The sequence below is a fragment of the Bacillus rossius genome, chromosome 8, assembly GCF_032445375.1.
Source record: "Bacillus rossius redtenbacheri isolate Brsri chromosome 8, Brsri_v3, whole genome shotgun sequence".
In the NCBI taxonomy this organism is placed as follows: Eukaryota; Metazoa; Arthropoda; class Insecta; order Phasmatodea; family Bacillidae; genus Bacillus; species Bacillus rossius.
Window position 1 is genome coordinate 68,205,288 of NC_086336.1, and position 18,823 is coordinate 68,224,110.

The following is an 18,823-nucleotide window of genomic DNA, read 5'->3' on the forward strand; positions in this document are numbered from 1 at the left end:
CCCCCCCTCCCCAATTAAATTAAAATTCAATAACCGTGGAATTCAAAATATTTTTGATGGAATTATTAACTGTCCTTGGTTTTAAAACTTTAAATTTCCTCACATTTTGAATGGCAGCATTGTATTTGAAAATAAATTTTAATTGTTACATATGTAGGTAACTTTGTAATTATTGTGTTTTTAAACATTATCATAGATTCAATTTGTTACCTTTCCATGCAGTGTAGAAGTGCCAGACGTATAGTAAAACTTAAATAACTTGCGCTTCCATGATCAGTTTTCATTTTACATTTATGGTCACCGTGCGGGGGGTTCCAGACTAGGGCGACCCGGGATAGTGCCCAGGACCCTGCTTCTAGCAGGGATACATGCCACTCCTTTCATTTTTATCTTTTCTTTCAGTACTCTGCGAAAAATATGGAAATTAATGGAGAAAAAAAAATATTTTTAGTTATAAGCATGTAACTCAAAGTGCTGGTCAATAAATTTAGATTTCAAATGAGTTTTCATCATTTCGTTTTAGAAAATCTTTTTAAAAGATTTTGATTTCTCATACAAAGACTCAATTTCGCTGTAATTTAGCTTTTATAAAACCAACCTGTGTATTATTTATTAGGGAAGGTTATCAGAATATCTTAACATGAATTAGCAAAACCATTGACGAGATTTAAGTTGCTGGTTGACTGAAAATATTTGTTTAAAGCGCTTTTTTTCTTCACATTTTCCCTGATTTTTCAGGGGAGGGATTCTCGAACTATTTTATCCCTGAGGGCTATTCCAACCTCCCATGCCTCTCAAAAAAAAAAATATTGGGGCGCTGCAGAGTGTAGGGTTGCCACTGTCACCGTGGAACAGGGCTTATTCCGTCCCTGGTTGTTTTGAACTGTGTTCCCACTTCGATGACCTCCCGAAGAGACACTAAGCCCAAGCCAAGAAAAGAAGTCTCGCCAGTACCTGCAGGAAGAGGGGGTTGAAGGACGGCTGGTTGTACACCAGCCCGTAGATGATATCATCCTTCTCCTGGGCGAAGGTGCCGAACATGCGGTCCCAGATGATGAGGACGCCCCCGTAGTTCTTGTCGAGATAGCTGAGGTTGCAGCCTGCGAGCACCCACGCACAGGATTGGCAACACTGACTCCTGGCAACTCTGCAGTGGTTCCTTCTCTGTGTCTTCACAGGTATTTGAAGCCCTGCTAGTGTTATACTGTTTAGCTACCGTATTTGACACTCTATTCACCACTCGTACATAAGTTTTTATTCCATCTTTTGAGACATCATCTTGTGCTACGATCTTGTCCCTAGTGACCAGGAATGATATAATTAAATAACTAATTAAAATAAGGAAAGTGAACCCAACTGGCACAAAAATATTTACAGTTTTAACTCACCACACAGTTTGTACACTATTTTAGACAATACAAGGAATAAAATTAATGTATAGGCCCCACTGAAAAGTTTTTCATGGTATTTGGTATAAGTTAAATTTTTTAATATATTTCAATAGTTTAGTATTTTTTTTAAATTGTTTTAACCCTTATTAGTGTCATAACACTTGTTTATATTGATTGAGGAATTAAATATTCAGATAATGAAACTTTTGTAATGAGTGTTTCGTTTGTGTTAATGCAGCTACTCTGGTAAGAGTCAAAGAGTGTTTCATTACTATTGCATGGAGGGGGGAGGGGATAGTCCCATGGGGTTGGTGGGGGAGGAGGGGCTAGTCCCATGGGAGGGTGGGGGAGGAGGGGCTAGTACCATGGGGAGGGTGGGGGAGGAGGGGCTAGCCCCATGGGGAGGGTGGGGGAGGGGTGGCTAGTCCCATGGGGTTGGTGGGGGAGGAGGGGCTAGTCCCATGGGGAGGGAGGGGGAGGAGGGGCTAGCCCCATGGGGAGGGTGGGGGAGGAGGGGCTAGTCCCATGGGGTTGGTGGGGGAGGAGGGGATAGTCCCATGGGGAGGGTGGGGGAGGAGGGGCTAGTCCCATGGGGTTGGTGGGGGAGGAGGGGATAGTCCCATGGTGGAGAGTGGGGGAGGAGAGGCTAGTCCCGTGGGGGAGGGGTGGCTAGTCCCATGGGGAGGGTGGGGGAGGAGGGGCTAGTACCATGGGGAGGGTGGGGGAGGAGGGGCTAGCCCCATGGGGAGGGTGGGGGAGGGGTGGCTAGTCCCATGGGGAGGGTGAGGGGAGGAGGGGCTAGTCCCATGGGGAGGGTGGGGGGAGGAGTGGCTAGTCCCATGGGGAGGGTGAGGGAGGAGCAGGACTAGCTCCAGAAAAGGGACGGGCTAGCCCCATGGGGAGGGTGAGGGAGGAGGGGATAGCCCCATGGTGGAGGAGTGGAGGAGCAGGACTAGCTCCAGAAAGGGGAGGGGCTAGCCCCATGGGGAGGGTGGGGGAGGAGGGGATAGCCCCATGGGGAGGGTGGGGGAGGAGGGGATAGCCCCAGGGTGGGGAAGGAGGGGCTAGCCCCATGGGGAGGGTGGGGGAGGAGGGGATAGCCCCAGGGTGAGGGTGGGGGAGGAGGGGATAGCCCCATGGTGGAGGAGTGGAGGAGCAGGACTAGCTCCAGAAAGGGGAGGGGCTAGCCCCATGGGGAGGGTGGGGGAGGAGGAGATAGCCCCAGGGTGAGGGTGGGGGAGGAGGGGCTAGCCCCATGGGGAGGGTGGGGGAGGAGGAGATAGCCCCAGGGTGAGGGTGGGGGGAGGAGGGGCTAGCCCCATGGGGAGGGTGGGGGAGGAGGAGATAGCCCCAGGGTGAGGGTGGGGGAGGAGGAGATAGCCCCAGGGTGAGGGTGGGGGAGGAGGGGCTAGCCCCATGGGGAGGGTGGGGGAGGAGGGGATAGCCCCAGGGTGAGGGTGGGGGAGGAGGGGCTAGCCTCCTGGGGAGGGTGGGGGAGGAGGGGATAGCCCCATGGGGAGGGTGGGGGAGAAGGGGCTAGCCCCATGGGGAGGGTGGGGGAGGATAGGCTAGCCCCATGGGGAGGGTAGGGGAGGAGGGGCTAGCCCCATGGGGAGGGTGGGGGAGGAGGGGCTAGCCCCATGGGGAGGGTGGGGGAGGAGGGGATAGCCCCAGGGTGAGGGTGGGGGAGGAGGGGCTAGCCCCATGGGGAGGGTGGGGGAGGAGGGGATAGTCCCAGACTGAGGGTGGGGGAGGAGGGGATAGCCCCATTGGAAGGGTGGGGGAGAAGGGGCTAGCCCCATGGGGAGGGTGGGGGAGGAGGGACTAGCCCCATGGTGGAGGAGTGGAGGAGCAGGACTAGCTCCAGAAAGGGGAGGGGCTAGCCCCATGGGGAGGGTGGGGGAGGAGGGGATAGCCCCATGGTGAGGGTGGGGGAGGAGGGGATAGCCCCATGGTGAGGGTGGGGGAGGAGGGGATAGCCCCAGGGTGAGGGTGGGGTAGGAGGGGCTAGCCCCATGGGGAGGGTGGGGGAGGAGGGGATAGCCCCAGGGTGAGGGTGGGGGAGGAGGGGCTAGCCTCCTGGGGAGGGTGGGGGAGGAGGGGATAGCCCCATTGGAAGGGTGGGGGAGAAGGGGCTAGCCCCATGGTGAGGGTGGGGGAGGATAGGCTAGCCCCATGGGGAGGGTGGGGGAGGAGGGGAAAGCCCCATGGGGTGGGTGGGGGAGGAGGGGATAGGCCCATGGTGAGGGTGGGGGAGGAGGGGCTAGCCCCATGGGGAGGGTGGGGGAGGATGGGATAGCCCCATGGGGAGGGTGGGGGAGGAGGGGCTAGCCCGATGGGGAGGGTGGGGTAGGAGGGGCTAGCCCCATGGGGAGGGTGGGGGAGGAGGGGATAGCCCCAGGGTGAGGGTGGGGGAGGAGGGGCTAGCCTCCTGGGGAGGGTGGGGGAGGAGGGGCTAGTCCCATGGGGAGGGTGGGGGAGGAGGGGCTAGTCCCATGGGGTTGGTGGGGGAGGAGGGGCTAGCCCCATGGGGAGGGTGGGGGGGAGGGGATAGCCCCAGGGTGAGGGTGGGGGAGGAGGGGCTAGCCCCATGGGGAGGGTGGGGGAGGAGGGGATAGCCCCAGGGTGAGGGTGGGGGAGGAGGGGCTAGCCCCATGGGGAGGGTGGGGGAGGAGGGGATAGCCCCATGGGGAGGGTGGGGGAGGAGGGGATAGCCCCAGGGTGAGGGTGGGGGAGGAGGGGCTAGCCCCATGGGGAGGGTGGGGGAGGAGGGGATAGCCCCAGGGTGAGGGTGGGGGAGGAGGGGATAGCCCCAGGGTGAGGGTGGGGGAGGAGGGGATAGCCCCATGGGGAGGGTGGGGGAGGAGGGGCTAGCCCCAGGGAGAGTAGCGGAGGGGAGAGGCTCGCTCCTTCGAGGGTTCGCCGGGCAGGGGTGGACTCACCGTGGTGCACGCGGTGGTGCTGCGGGGTGTTGAACACCCACTCGAGCGGGCCCAGGCTCCGGACCACCTTGGTGTGCAGCCAGAACTGGTAGAGCAGGTTGAACTGCTGGTGCGTGAGGAAGTGAGCCGGGGGCACGAACAGCGCCAGCGGCAGGTAGAACACCTGCGGGCACGCCAGACCGGGCCTGTATCCTAGCGAACCCTCTGCCCACGGACTTCGAACAGTCAACTGTCTAGCAAGCAACTCCCCCCACCAGGCCCTCCTAGCATCTGCCGGTGTCTGGTGGTGAGCTCAGGAAACCAGGACTGAGTTCTGGGGTCTCTGCAACAGTGCTGCCACCGTGACTTGGTGACAGATCTCCGGACCACAGAGGGATTCACGTCGGCTCTCGGAGCGAGGGGTTCTGGGTTTAAAGTCCCACATATGTCATTGGTGTAAATAAATATATACACCTTAATAAGTCTCGAACCTTCTCACTATCACTAAATATGTCAAAATTAGAACAAAGTTTGTCATTAAATATGGGTTGGTTCTTTGTAATAAAAAAAAATTACCAACGTGCCAATTATTAACAATAAGTAGTCAGAACATTCAAATTCCACCAAGACTATCAGGATTCCGATACATGGTGGGAAAGGTGGCTGACGTTGCTGTGAGCTGGGGAGTTTCTTCGGGGTGCTCCCGTTTCAACACATGCTTTTCCCCTTAGAGCTCTTTCATCGTCACATTCCTCGTTCACAATCTCTAATATCTCATGTGGGAATTCCATCATATTAAATTAAGTATTCTGAAATAAGCCCTGTATAATTTCTCTTAACAAACAAATACATTTTGGCATAATAATGACATGCTCTTTTACTGTAATACCATCATGTGGCTTGCATACCCACGGCTGCATGCGGAAATGTTCATTAGTTCAGCTCGGTTACAATGAAGGACTACAGTTACAAGAAAGGACTACAGTTACAAGAAAGGACTACAGTTACAAGAAAGGACTACAGTTACAAGAAAGGACTACAGTTACAAGAAAGGACTACAGTTACAAGAAAGGACTACAGTTACAAGAAAGGACTACAGTTACAAGAAAGGACTACAGTTACAAGAAAGGACTACAGTTACAAGAAAGGACTACAGTTACAAGAAAGGACTACAATTACAAGAAAGGACTACAGTTACAAGAAAGGACTACAATTACAAGAAAGGACTACAGTTACAAGAAAGGACTACAGTTACAAGAAAGGACTACAGTTACAAGAAAGGACTACAGTTACAAGAAAGGACTACAATTACAAGAAAGGACTACAGTTACAAGAAAGCACTACAGTTACAAGAAAGAACTACAATTACAAGAAAGGACTACAGTTACAAGAAAGGACTACAATTACAAGAAAGGACTACAGTTACAAGAAAGCACTACAGTTACAAGAAAGAACTACAATTACAAGAAAGGACTACAGTTACAAGAAAGCACTACAGTTACAAGGAAGGGCAACAGCAGCCACGAGTAAGGACTACAGCTACAAGGAAGGACTTCAACTACGAGGAAGGACTACAGCTACGAGGAAGGACCACAGCTACGAGGAAGGAAGGACCACAGATGTGTGGAAGGACTACTCACGAAGCCGCACCACTCCTGCAGCACGGACTGGCGCAGTCCCACGGCCAGGTTGAACTCCTCCGAGCTGTGGTGCACCTGGTGCTGCGCCCACAGGATGTGCACCTCTGCAACAGGGTTGCCAACCTCGGCCCGTGCTCCCACCACCCACCACCCGGCAGCCGGCAGGAGCGGGGTAGGGGTGGACAGGGAGTGACAATCACAGTAGCGAGTACCTTTCCTTACATTGGCTCACGCCAGCGGCCAACGGTCAACCAGTGTTAGTTGGGTAGTATTCAGTGCATAGATTGGGTATTTATCTACTGGGTGTAGGCCCATCGACCCATGATCACGTAAGCCCATGAAACAGATGATACTGGAAGGGTTTTCCGGCCACCTTGGACTCTGCAGACTGTTTTTATGTGGAATTTAAGTTCCATTAAAAAAAAATTGCTGTTAGGAAGCTTGTGGAATGGGCGTTTTAAAAAAAAAATTATAGGAATGTAACAGGAAACTGCAATTTTGCTTCCTGGAAATCTTTATATAATTTGTTTCTGCCCATCATGTTGAGGCATCCTAGAGGAAGGTAAAAGATAAACTAATATTCTAAGCGTGGATTGTATTTTATAACTTTTCCAAATGTATTCAATTTTCTTTTTAAAACGTGTTCTTATCCAAACAAATAACAAAACGTGATTTTAAAAATGAAAACCTGGATGTAATGAGCTGTGTGTGTTAGTAGCTGGTGGACTCGGCCAGTGTAGCCGAGGCTGCAGGCTCACCGTGGCAGGCGCGGTGCACCCAGTAGTAGCAGAAGTCGACCCCCAGGGCAGCCAGGTACCAGGTGCAGGGCGAGTCCCAGGCCATGTCCGCCAGGCGCCAGTGCTTGTGGATGTACATGTAGGCGGCGCTCTCCGCCCCTCGGAACACCAGCCTGCACCAGCCACGCGCGTCTCACCACCTCGCCTCTCTGCCATCTCACCACCTCTACACTCGGCCATCTCACCACCTCTACACTCGGCCATCTCACCACCTCTACACTCGGCCATCTCACCACCTCTACACTCGGCCATCTCACCACCTCTACACTCGGCCATCTCACCACCTCTACACTCGGCCATCTCACCACCTCTACACTCTGCCATCTCACCACCTCTACACTCGGCCATCTCACCACCTCTACACTCGGCCATCTCACCACCTCTACACTCGGCCATCTCACCACCTCTACACTCGGCCATCTCACCACCTCTACACTCGGCCATCTCACCACCTCTACACTCGGCCATCTCACCACCTCTACACTCGGCCATCTCACCACCTCTACACTCTGCCATCTCACCACCTCTAAACTCGGCCATCTCACCACCTCTACACTCGGCCATCTCACCACCTCTACACTCGGCCATCTCACCACCTCTACACTCGGCCATCTCACCACCTCTACACTCGGCCATCTCACCACCTCTACACTCGGCCATCTCACCACCTCTACACTCGGCCATCTCACCACCTCTACACTCGGCCATCTCACCACCTCTACACTCGGCCATCTCACCACCTCTACACTCGGCCATCTCACCACCTCTACACTCGGCCATCTCACCACCTCTACACTCGGCCATCTCACCACCTCTACACTCGGCCATCTCACCACCTCTACACTCGGCCATCTCACCACATCTACACTCGGCCATCTCACCACCTCTAAACTCGGCCATCTCACCACCTCTACACTCGGCCATCTCACCACCTCTACACTCGGCCATCTCACCACCTCTACACTCGGCCATCTCACCACCTCTACACTCGGCCATCTCACCACCTCTACACTCGGCCATCTCACCACCTCTACACTCGGCCATCTCACCACCTCTACACTCGGCCATCTCACCACCTCTACACTCGGCCATCTCACCACCTCTACACTCTGCCATCTCACCACCTCTACACTCTGCCATCTCACCACCTCTAAACTCGGCCATCTCACCACCTCTAAACTCGGCCATCTCACCACCTCTACACTCGGCCATCTCACCACCTCTACACTCGGCCATCTCACCACCTCTACACTCGGCCATCTCACCACCTCTACACTCGGCCATCTCACCACCTCTACACTCGGCCATCTCACCACCTCTACACTCGGCCATCTCACCACCTCTACACTCGGCCATCTCACCACCTCTACACTCGGCCATCTCACCACCTCTACACTCGGCCATCTCACCACCTCTACACTCGGCCATCTCACCACCTCTACACTCGGCCATCTCACCACCTCTAAACTCGGCCATCTCACCACCTCTACACTCGGCCATCTCACCACCTCTACACTCGGCCATCTCACCACCTCTACACTCGGCCATCTCACCACCTCTACACTCGGCCATCTCACCACCTCTACACTCGGCCATCTCACCACCTCTACACTCGGCCATCTCACCACCTCTACACTCGGCCATCTCACCACCTCTACACTCGGCCATCTCACCACCTCTAAACTCGGCCATCTCACCACCTTTACACTCGGCCATCTCACCACCTCTACACTCGGCCATCTCACCACCTCTACACTCGGCCATCTCACCACCTCTACACTCGGCCATCTCACCACCTCTACACTCGGCCATCTCACCACCTCTACACTCGGCCATCTCACCACCTCTACACTCGGCCATCTCACCACCTCTAAACTCGGCCATCTCACCACCTCTACACTCGGCCATCTCACCACCTCTACACTCGGCCATCTCACCACCTCTACACTCGGCCATCTCACCACCTCTACACAAGGCCATCTCACCACCTCTACACTCGGCCATCTCACCACCTCTACACTCGGCCATCTCACCACCTCTACACTCTGCCATCTCACCACCTCTAAACTCGGCCATCTCACCACCTCTACACTCGGCCATCTCACCACCTCTACACTCGGCCATCTCACCACCTCTACACTCGGCCATCTCACCACCTCTACACTCGGCCATCTCACCACCTCTACACTCGGCCATCTCACCACCTCTACACTCGGCCATCTCACCACCTCTACACTCGGCCATCTCACCACCTCTACACTCGGCCATCTCACCACCTCTACACTCGGCCATCTCACCACCTCTACACTCGGCCATCTCACCACCTCTACACTCGGCCATCTCACCACCTCTACACTCGGCCATCTCACCACCTCTACACTCGGCCATCTCACCACCTCTACACTCGGCCATCTCACCACCTCTACACTCTGCCATCTCACCACCTCTACACTCTGCCATCTCACCACCTCTACACTCGGCCATCTCACCACCTCTACACTCGGCCATCTCACCACCTCTACACTCGGCCATCTCACCACCTCTACACTCGGCCATCTCACCACCTCTACACTCGGCCATCTCACCACCTCTACACTCGGCCATCTCACCACCTCTACACTCGGCCATCTCACCACCTCTACACTCGGCCATCTCACCACCTCTACACTCGGCCATCTCACCACCTCTACACTCGGCCATCTCACCACCTCTACACTCGGCCATCTCACCACCTCTACACTCGGCCATCTCACCACCTCTACACTCGGCCATCTCACCACCTCTACACTCTGCCATCTCACCACCTCTACACTCTGCCATCTCACCACCTCGCCACTCGGCCATCTCACCACCTCGCCACTCTGCCATCTCACCACCTCTACACTCTGCCATCTCACCACCTCTACACTCTGCCATCTCACCACCTCTACACTCTGCCATCTCACCACCTCATCACTCTGCCATCTCACCACCTCTACACTCTGCCATCTCACCACCTCTACACTCTGCCATCTCACCACCTCATCACTCGGCCATCTCACCACCTCTACACTCGGCCATCTCACCACCTCTACACTCGGCCATCTCACCACCTCTACACTCGGCCATCTCACCACCTCTACACTCTGCCATCTCACCACCTCTACACTCTGCCATCTCACCACCTCTAAACTCTGCCATCTCACCACCTCATCACTCTGCCATCTCACCACCTCTACACTCTGCCATCTCACCACCTCTACACTCTGCCATCTCACCACCTCTACACTCTGCCATCTCACCACCTCTACACTCTGCCATCTCACCACCTCTACACTCTGCCATCTCACCACCTCGCCACTCGGCCATCTCACCACCTCGCCACTCGGCCATCTCACCACCTCGCCACTCGGCCATCTCACCACCTCGCCACTCGGCCATCTCACCACCTCGCCACTCGGCCATCTCACCACCTCTACACTCGGCCATCTCACCACCTCTACACTCGGCCATCTCACCACCTCTACACTCTGCCATCTCACCACCTCATCACTCTGCCATCTCACCACCTCTACACTCTGCCATCTCACCACCTCTACACTCTGCCATCTCACCACCTCTACACTCTGCCATCTCACCACCTCTACACTCTGCCATCTCACCACCTCGCCACTTGGCCATCTCACCACCTCGCCACTTGGCCATCTCACCACCTCTACACTCTGCCATCTCACCACCTCGCCACTTGGCCATCTCACCACCTCGCCACTTGGCCATCTCACCACCTCGCCACTTGGCCATCTCACCATTTCATCACTCTGCCATCTCACCACCTCTACACTCTGCCATCTCACCACCTCATCACTCTGCCATCTCTCCACCTCGCCACTCTGCCATCTCACCACCTCGCCCGGATCTTAACTTAGCCATCTCACCACCTCGTCATTCTGTCTGTCATCTCACCACCTCTACACTTAGCCATCTCACCACCTCATCACTCTGCCATCTCACCACCTCGCCTGGATCTTCACTTAGCCATTTCTCCACCTCATCACTTAGCCATTTCACCACCCCTACACTTAGCCATCTCACCACCTCATCACTCTGTCATCTCTCCACCTCGCCACTCTGCCACTCTGCCATCTCACCACCTCGCCTGTAACTTCACTTAGCCATCTCACCACCTCGCCTGTATCTTCACTTAGCCATCTCATACCTCGTCACTCGGTCATCTCACCACCTCGGCACTCTACCATCTCACCACCTCGTCACTTAGCCATCTCACCACCTCTACACTTAGCCATCTCACTACTTCGCCTGCATCTTCACTTAGTTATCTCACCACCTCACCATTTCACTTCCTCGTCTGCGTCGTAAGTTAGCCATATCACCACCTCGTCACTTAGCCATATCACCATTTCGTACTTAACTAATTTACTACCTGCTTACCTCGTCACTCTGCCATCTCACCACCTCTCAACCTCGTCACTTAGCCACCTCGCCACTTCACAATCTCTTCAATAAGCTAATTAGTGATTTTGCCAGCTCACCAGCTAACCACCTCGCCTTCTCGTCACTTAGTCGCCTCGGCCGTGGCCACTTTTGCTATCGGTCGATTATTTCATGGATTATAAACCACTGGCCACGGCATCTCTGGAGGCCAGGCCCGGGGCGGAGGGCGCTGTCCGAGGACTGCTGAGACCGGCTCCAGTCTCGTGACCTCGGCGGCGAGAACCATACCGTCCACTCCACTCCACTCCACTCCACTCCACTCCACTCCACTCTCGCTGCTCCTCGACAACCACCAGCTACCGAGGAACCGAGAGTGTAATACCAACTTTAGATTTAAGATTACAATGGTTTTTTATAAACCGTTGGTAGAAATTATAAATTTTAATCAATCTTAAAAGTATACATAATTCTAGTAAATATTTGCTACACAAAAATGTTTTACAAGGTTTTTGAAATATGAGATTTGTATAAATTTTTGTATATTTGGATACAACTGTAGCCTATGTATTAAAAATAATTACCGCTTACAAGAAAGAATACTATGATTTGTTTTTGAAATTGTAACTGTTATAGAAAGTAACATAAAGGAAGATAAGATTAGAGAAAAGTATCTTATAGCGTTTATTTCGCTTTTACATAAAATGTGCTAAATAGTCGTCAAAAGCTATTAAAAATAAGTTATGAAATGAATTTTGTTACTGTTAAAGTAAAATTTCTGCAAGAACTTAAGAACCGAATATTATCACATTACGTTTTCTAGTCTCCCTAAACTTTATCTCTGTCTACAATCAGAAAGAAGAATCGAATTGTCGCAGCCCCTTGCACGTACGGAACACCGCCACGCAATAGTGTTTACCGGGTTGCCTGCCGCCACACGAACAGGCGGATTACACCGAGGGCACTATCCCTGCAAGATTGTTCTGCAATGGAAGAAAATATACGTGTGTACAAACAAATTGGTTGTCTGTAAAGTCGGTTTACGAACGATAGTTTAACGTGACAACGTCATAACAAAACATTGATGAAATGATTCCATACTTTTATAAATAAAATTGAATAATTTTTATTGAATTATCACTATTTTGTATGGATACAAAGAAGGATTGAAATGAAATCTACAATTTAATTGATAAATTTACTTTTATTTGCACTCATTAATTCAAATATGTTTATTACTTTAACGAACAGATTATTTTAACTATAACATTTATACATGTTTGTTATTTAACTTCTTCCAATCTGTGTTATTCTGTTGATAGGACGATGATAGGAAAAGTTGGAAACGAATGGGAGTGTTTCAAGTTTAATGTGCCTCGAAAAAGTAAAATCGATGGTTGTTCCAATCGAGTGGAAGAGAGATAGATGCGGCGCAAGCGTACAATGAGCGTAACGAGACACAGTGTAACGGGACAATGTGCGTAACGGGACACTTTTTCGTGCGTGCAGCAGGCGTTCATCGATTTATTAGACGTTGTCACGTCAAAAAGAAACAAGAGCCAGATAAATTGTTCTGTGTGTAGAAGATAGAGTACTAAGGGCGAAAACAGCTGCTACTTCAGAGGCCACGTGGCCCCTACGCTCAAGTCACTGAAGTCACGTGTAGTCTCAACTGTCGACAATCATACATGGGACTGGCAGCTGTTACGTCCACCATTTTATGGCGTAGAAAAGAAGGAGAAGGCGTAATTCGTGATTACACTGTTTGTAAGATTTCTACCGCGATGTTTGCATGTACAAAGACTGGAAATGTACGATTGTGGCAATTTTCACACACACACAAAAAAAGTAAACAGATGTCACTTTGAAACCTCAAGCAGTTAACACGTCGAAGGGTTTATAAAACGCAATCTCTGACACTGTTAAAGAGATCAGTAGTTAGAATTAAATAAATAAATTCCTCAGACAGACAGATGTTTGTAACTGGTTTCTAGTTCCTGTTCAATCCAATATTGAAAAAAAAAAATATCAGAAGTTCCATGCTCGAACTGGTGGCAAACTTAGACGTGAAATTGTGAAGGTTCCTATTTATTTAGCAGGACGTGCTAGCACTTTAACAGAACATCCGCGCATCACATCTTCAAAGCTCGTGGGGTTATGTTTTCAGGGCGAGCTCTACCCATTCTGTTGCGCATCTGCTATGCCTCTACCCTCTTATCACCCTCCCCCTCCGACCACCAACCCACCACAAGAATAGCTGACATTTAGCGAGACGTCTGTTATGGTTGCTAATTTGCTGGTAGCATAGTAGGAAAATGTGTTCAATGCCATTAGTTCTGTGAAACTGAATTGTATAGATCAATAACAGATGAAGTCAGTTACTGTTTGTATTTGGTGCATTACAACAAGAACTGACGTAATAATAGTATATTAATGCTTCCGGTAATTTACACTAACAGCATATCATGCACGAATAAAATAATTCAGGCTGATTGTATTGGTCATTCTGTCGTATCGCGATAGGATGAATCACGGAAAAAATTTGAATTGTAAGCTTAAGGGGGAGATATATAAAATTAAAGATGCTGACTTTGTTCCAACGGTTTCAAGCCGTAACAAATTTGTATCCTGTGGTTTCGAACATTTGGTTTCTTAAAAGCGTAGAAAATTATTAAATGGAGCACCTAAAGTGAATAGTAAATGTGTGGTAAAAATAGATTCCCGAGTGAAAACACTGGTACATATTTATAAATATTAATTATTTCTGAGAATGATTACTACTGTCGGTAGACAGTACTAGTTGAACAATGTGTTCTCTGCCCTAATGTAGGTAAAGTTTCAAGATAAAACGGAAACAAATTGCTATGGCATAAAGAATATTAAAATCAAGATGGTGTCTTCCTGTTTATATTTCCTCCATCCCCCCTCGCTCTCCAACCACCCCAAAAAATATCTGTCGCGAGCCAGTCAAAACGTGATGTGCGCCTGCCTATCAGCGTGTAGTCCACCCGCTCGACTTGCGTGTACAGCGAGTATAGACTCACCTCTTGTGCAGGCGCCGCTAGCACCACTCTGCGGTTATTATTATTCACGCCATCAGCTCACACTGCGATCACAGTTATGGATGAATTCAAAACACAAATTTAGCGGTAAAAAAGTGTAGTATTTTTCACAAATTCATTGGCTAACATTTCATCATAGCTAACAACAAATACAGCGATGTAATAAGGATCGCAGGGTTTCGCTACCTAAAGATGGCGACTGTAAGGTCGACCGAAACGTCGGTGCAATCTTCACCTTGAGAAGCAAAGCAACTACAATCGAAACACTGCTGTACATAACAACCCATCGTCGTTTAACATATTTTAAATTCAAATAATGTATTTTTTTTTACAGCTGATGAATGCATTTCTTACAGGTTCCTTAAAATTTACATTTTTTTTTACCCGGTAAAGTTAATTTTATAACCATTCTTATTTTTTCAGTTTAATGCCCACGTGAGTATCACTGACAGATAGGAAAAGGGGGTAAGCGGTGAAACGAGGCCGAGAGTTGTACGTTGTTCAATGAATGGGGTAAAGATGATTGGTTCATGTTTGTTGCTGGTAGTCAGGCATGGACAACAGGGACAACTGTGAGGGGCAGAAGGCGGCCGGCCGCCGGGAACTGACCTGCCGCACTGGTGCAGCACGCCGTGGGACAGCGAGGTGACCCCGTCGTTGAGTCGCAGCGTGGGCTGTCCCTCCAGCCACAGCAGCGCGTTCTCCACCAGCAGGAAGGCGAGCAGGTACGGCCACGCCTGCAACCACGGGCAGGAGCTGTCAGGAGCTGCCAGGAGCTGCCAGGAGCTGTCAGGAGCTACAAGGAGCTGTCAGGAGCTGTCAGGAGCTTCCAGGAGCTGTCAAGAGCTGCCGGGAGCAGTCAGGAGCTACAAGGAGCTACAAAGAGGTGCCAGGAGCTGGCACTTAAAAGAGAAAGATATCGCTATGTAAGAGTACTGGCTTGACACCCACAGGCGCACACACACGACAGTCTGCACACCGACTGGACTGAGAGCCCTCATGGTCGCCTCGCCATAGGAGAGAGTCACATGGAAGTAACCTTAGCGCGCAGTAAAAACGAAATATTGTTCTGTCGATGTGGAGTCCCGAGAGTACCGAAAGAACCGGGAATAGATTTTAAATTCCCGGTTGTTTTACTATATCGAAAGTACCAGGAATTCCCGGTAGTTTCGGAACGAGTGGCCGGCCTGCTACTACCTTGTAACTGTTTCAATATATTTGATTTGTTACAAACGTATTATTTTATTGGAAAATGGAAAAAAATAATAATGTTTCTTCTGATAATAAATAAAAAAAAAGAGTAGCTAATTACTTAATTGAATTTTTCGAAAACGTCGATTTTATCAGAATCTCACCTGATTATGTAATTTAACTGTTAAAACATATTTAATTTCTGTAATTAATACTTTAATTTTGAGAAAAATTTTTAAAATAAAAATGTGAAAAAAAAAATCCCAACGAGTATCGAACCCGAGCCCGCAGACCATCAGCCCATGAATTTTACCATACACCACGCCGCTTACTTATGAAATAAAGAAAACGTATCGGTTAAATAATTTATTTTTTAGATTAAAACTTTGACTTACAATTGTGGCAAAGTTACAAGTTATTGCTGTGTATTCAAACCCCTACAAAGCTTCCAAATAAATTAAGAAACCCTAAACTTTACTCTAAGTTTAAAACAAAACAGTTTTTTTTGACGTGATGTCTTATAAATCGATAAACGCCGGCTGCACGCACGATAAATTGTCACGTTCCGCATGAGCCGAGAGTGCCAGAACCGGCCAACCACCGTGCGAGAAAATCTTTTATAATATCAAACAGGTTAAGGCGGGATTTTTAACTATTTGTCCGTAATTATATTTAAACAAATTATTTAAATTAAATTTGCAAAAACTGTATATAATATTTGAAAATTAAAAAAGTATGTAATTTTTCATAAATGTTTTCTTATGACGTTATCACGTAAAATTATCGTCCGTAAACCGAATTTACAAACAACCCCCCCTTTTTTTTAAATATGCCCACTTTCGTATGGAACTCCCGTTTAATACAACGTTAATGACGGAGACACCTACTACTAGCGCCGTTTGTAACGTATACTTAAGATTTAAAAGCGCAGTAAGTTATACTAGTAGGAACAGATATCGTGTTATCGTTAACACGTCACGTGACCATGTCGATTACGACGTACATGAATTTACTCTCTAGCCAAACCTTCCCATAGAAGTTTTCACTTAAAAAAAATAAAACAACTGGAGCACGTGTTGATGAAAGATGCGTCACGAGCGCCAGCAGACACGTGCGTGCCGGGGGGGGGGGGGGATGATTGGCTGACAGGCGGCCGGGATGCGGCCGTCAGAGAGTAGCAGCTGCGCCCGGGGCTCGCTCGGCAGCTGGCGGCGCTGCTATCGCCCGGGTGTGTTCCGTTACTGCCCGTCCGCGCGCCGACACTACTCGCCAGCCTCTTCACAGTCGCTCATTCGGCATTACTTTCCAATCCATACAAGCCTGGCTCGAATCCCAACCGTTATATCCACGCTCGGAATTTTATTTGAAAAGTATAATTCCGGATTTTTTTTTATGCATCGAGGTTCTTTACTCGCTTGAGGAGGAGAGATAGGACTCTAAAGACGCCATATTGGTTTCAACAGTTGCGAACATTTTTTTTCCCCGTTTACAATACAAAATTTGGCCTTGTTAAGGCAGAGATCACATCTTAAGATATTTACACAGAATAAACTATACATAGTTACGCTCATCACTGATTTACTGACTATGTAACGTCAAAGATATATATATACACACACACACACACACACACACACACACACACACCTTGGAGACAAAGTTTTCACGAAGCACAAATATTAGCCTACTCCAAAGAGATGTGTATTAAAATAGAGAATGGAAGTGTAACAATAGTGTTAACATTTGGAATACAGCCACAGCGGAACACGCCTTAGCTACTAAATTTTTTTAAGTGGCACCTTACCAATAACTATGCTCATAATTACCACAAAAAAAAAACTTATACCTCCTAGTGATACGGTTGTTTTCATGTAAACGTAGAAATTTACAAAAACATCTGTAATTTCATATGGTATACGTCGGTTATAATTTCCAAAGAAAAACAACATATCTAGTGTAGTGATACTGGATTAACGCGAGAAGGCTGTCGAGGTCTCCCGGACGTGTGAGCAGGACGCGGGGTGAGCGGGGTGACTGGCCAGAGGTCTCGGTCGACACGCGACACGAGGCTCACGGCCATGGCTGGTCTGTGGCTGGTCTGTGGCCGGTCTGTGGCTGGTCTGTGGCCGGTCTGTGGCTGGTCTGTGGCTGGTCTGTGGCCGGTCTGTGGCTGGTCTGTGGCCGGTCTGTGGCCGGTCTGTGGCCGGTCTGTGGCTGGTCTGTGGCCGGTCTGTGGCCGGTCTGTGGCCGGTCTGACAGGTGCGGGGAAGCCTTCTCTTCACAGACGAGAGAGCCAAACGAGCGATCGTGCATCTTCGGTTATTTTTTTTTTTTGTTCATTGTAAATAAATATGGCGGTGTTGATAAAATTATACTAATGGTCAATTAGGTTAGGTTAGCTACATTATAAATACTTTAAAACACTGTGGACGGTTGATTTGGTTAGGATGGCTACATTAAAGATACGGAAAAAAAAGCACGAACTTCGGTTGTCTCTTCGCGTCTCGCTTCGTGTGGCCTCCACCCCCAAGTGTATCGTCGTGTCTCGTCGACCATGGGACAACAGCAGTTCTGCGACAGGATTACAAGGAAGTAATGACGACACTGCAGTACAAGCAACAAAACCTCTTAATACTGAACATTCCAAACCAATGTAGTCTATGGCGTGGGTGTTTGTTAGCAACTTAATGATGATATCAGGAAGTAAGAATTTTTCTAACAAAGGTGTTTACAACACACCTGCAAGGAATTAGTGTGAAATTTCATTATCACAAACAAAAATTATATTCTCATTTGGATTACAGTTATTAACACGCCAACTCCATAGCTTATTACTTACAATTTCAAACCATATTTTATAACAGTATTATGAGTTGCAGGAACAGTTAAATTACATCTTCATCCCAGATTATTGTTGACTATATATCATCAGTTTTGAATGTTTGTGGGGTTTGAGAATTAGTTCTACGTCAGTAGGTATTTCTCAGCGCAGAGAGTATATAAATGCCAAGGTTTTCCATTACCATGAATAATATAGCGGTTACGGTGACCTATATATTGGACGGTGCAGTTTGCTGTACGATCGAGGGCATGCCATTTGTTCAATGGCGTTTGCCTGAAAAAAAAAAACAACCTTGTAGCGAGTCTTTCAGTACCTGCCAGTGATGCGTAAACATCTAACTGCGGTAACGAGCGAATTAATGTGTTCTCATGACGCCAATAAACTTACGTATATCACGGAACTCGGATACTAAATTTAACGCAGGATTCTTAAAATGAATGCCGAGTGTGATAAATATTCGAAAAATGTTCATTTTAAGGAAAAACGGTAAAAATATTTCTCCTTTTTAAAACAATTGTAATTCTGTTTAACAAGGTGGTACTATTGATTTC

At 49.1% G+C, this 18,823-nt stretch overlaps 1 protein-coding gene across 1 annotated transcript in view; it reads right to left on the minus strand.

Moving 5' to 3' along the window:
- Positions 1-18,823, minus strand: part of LOC134535198 (alkylglycerol monooxygenase-like) — a 46,480-nt gene that overhangs the window by 7,342 nt on the left and 20,315 nt on the right. Inside the window, exons 2-6 of the mRNA XM_063374222.1 lie at positions 14,849-14,976; positions 6,711-6,862; positions 5,953-6,056; positions 4,334-4,496; positions 955-1,100 (exon numbers count right to left, since the gene is read on the minus strand). Coding sequence (XP_063230292.1) covers positions 955-1,100; positions 4,334-4,496; positions 5,953-6,056; positions 6,711-6,862; positions 14,849-14,976 — 693 coding nt within the window. The remainder of the gene's footprint in view (positions 1-954; positions 1,101-4,333; positions 4,497-5,952; positions 6,057-6,710; positions 6,863-14,848; positions 14,977-18,823) is intronic.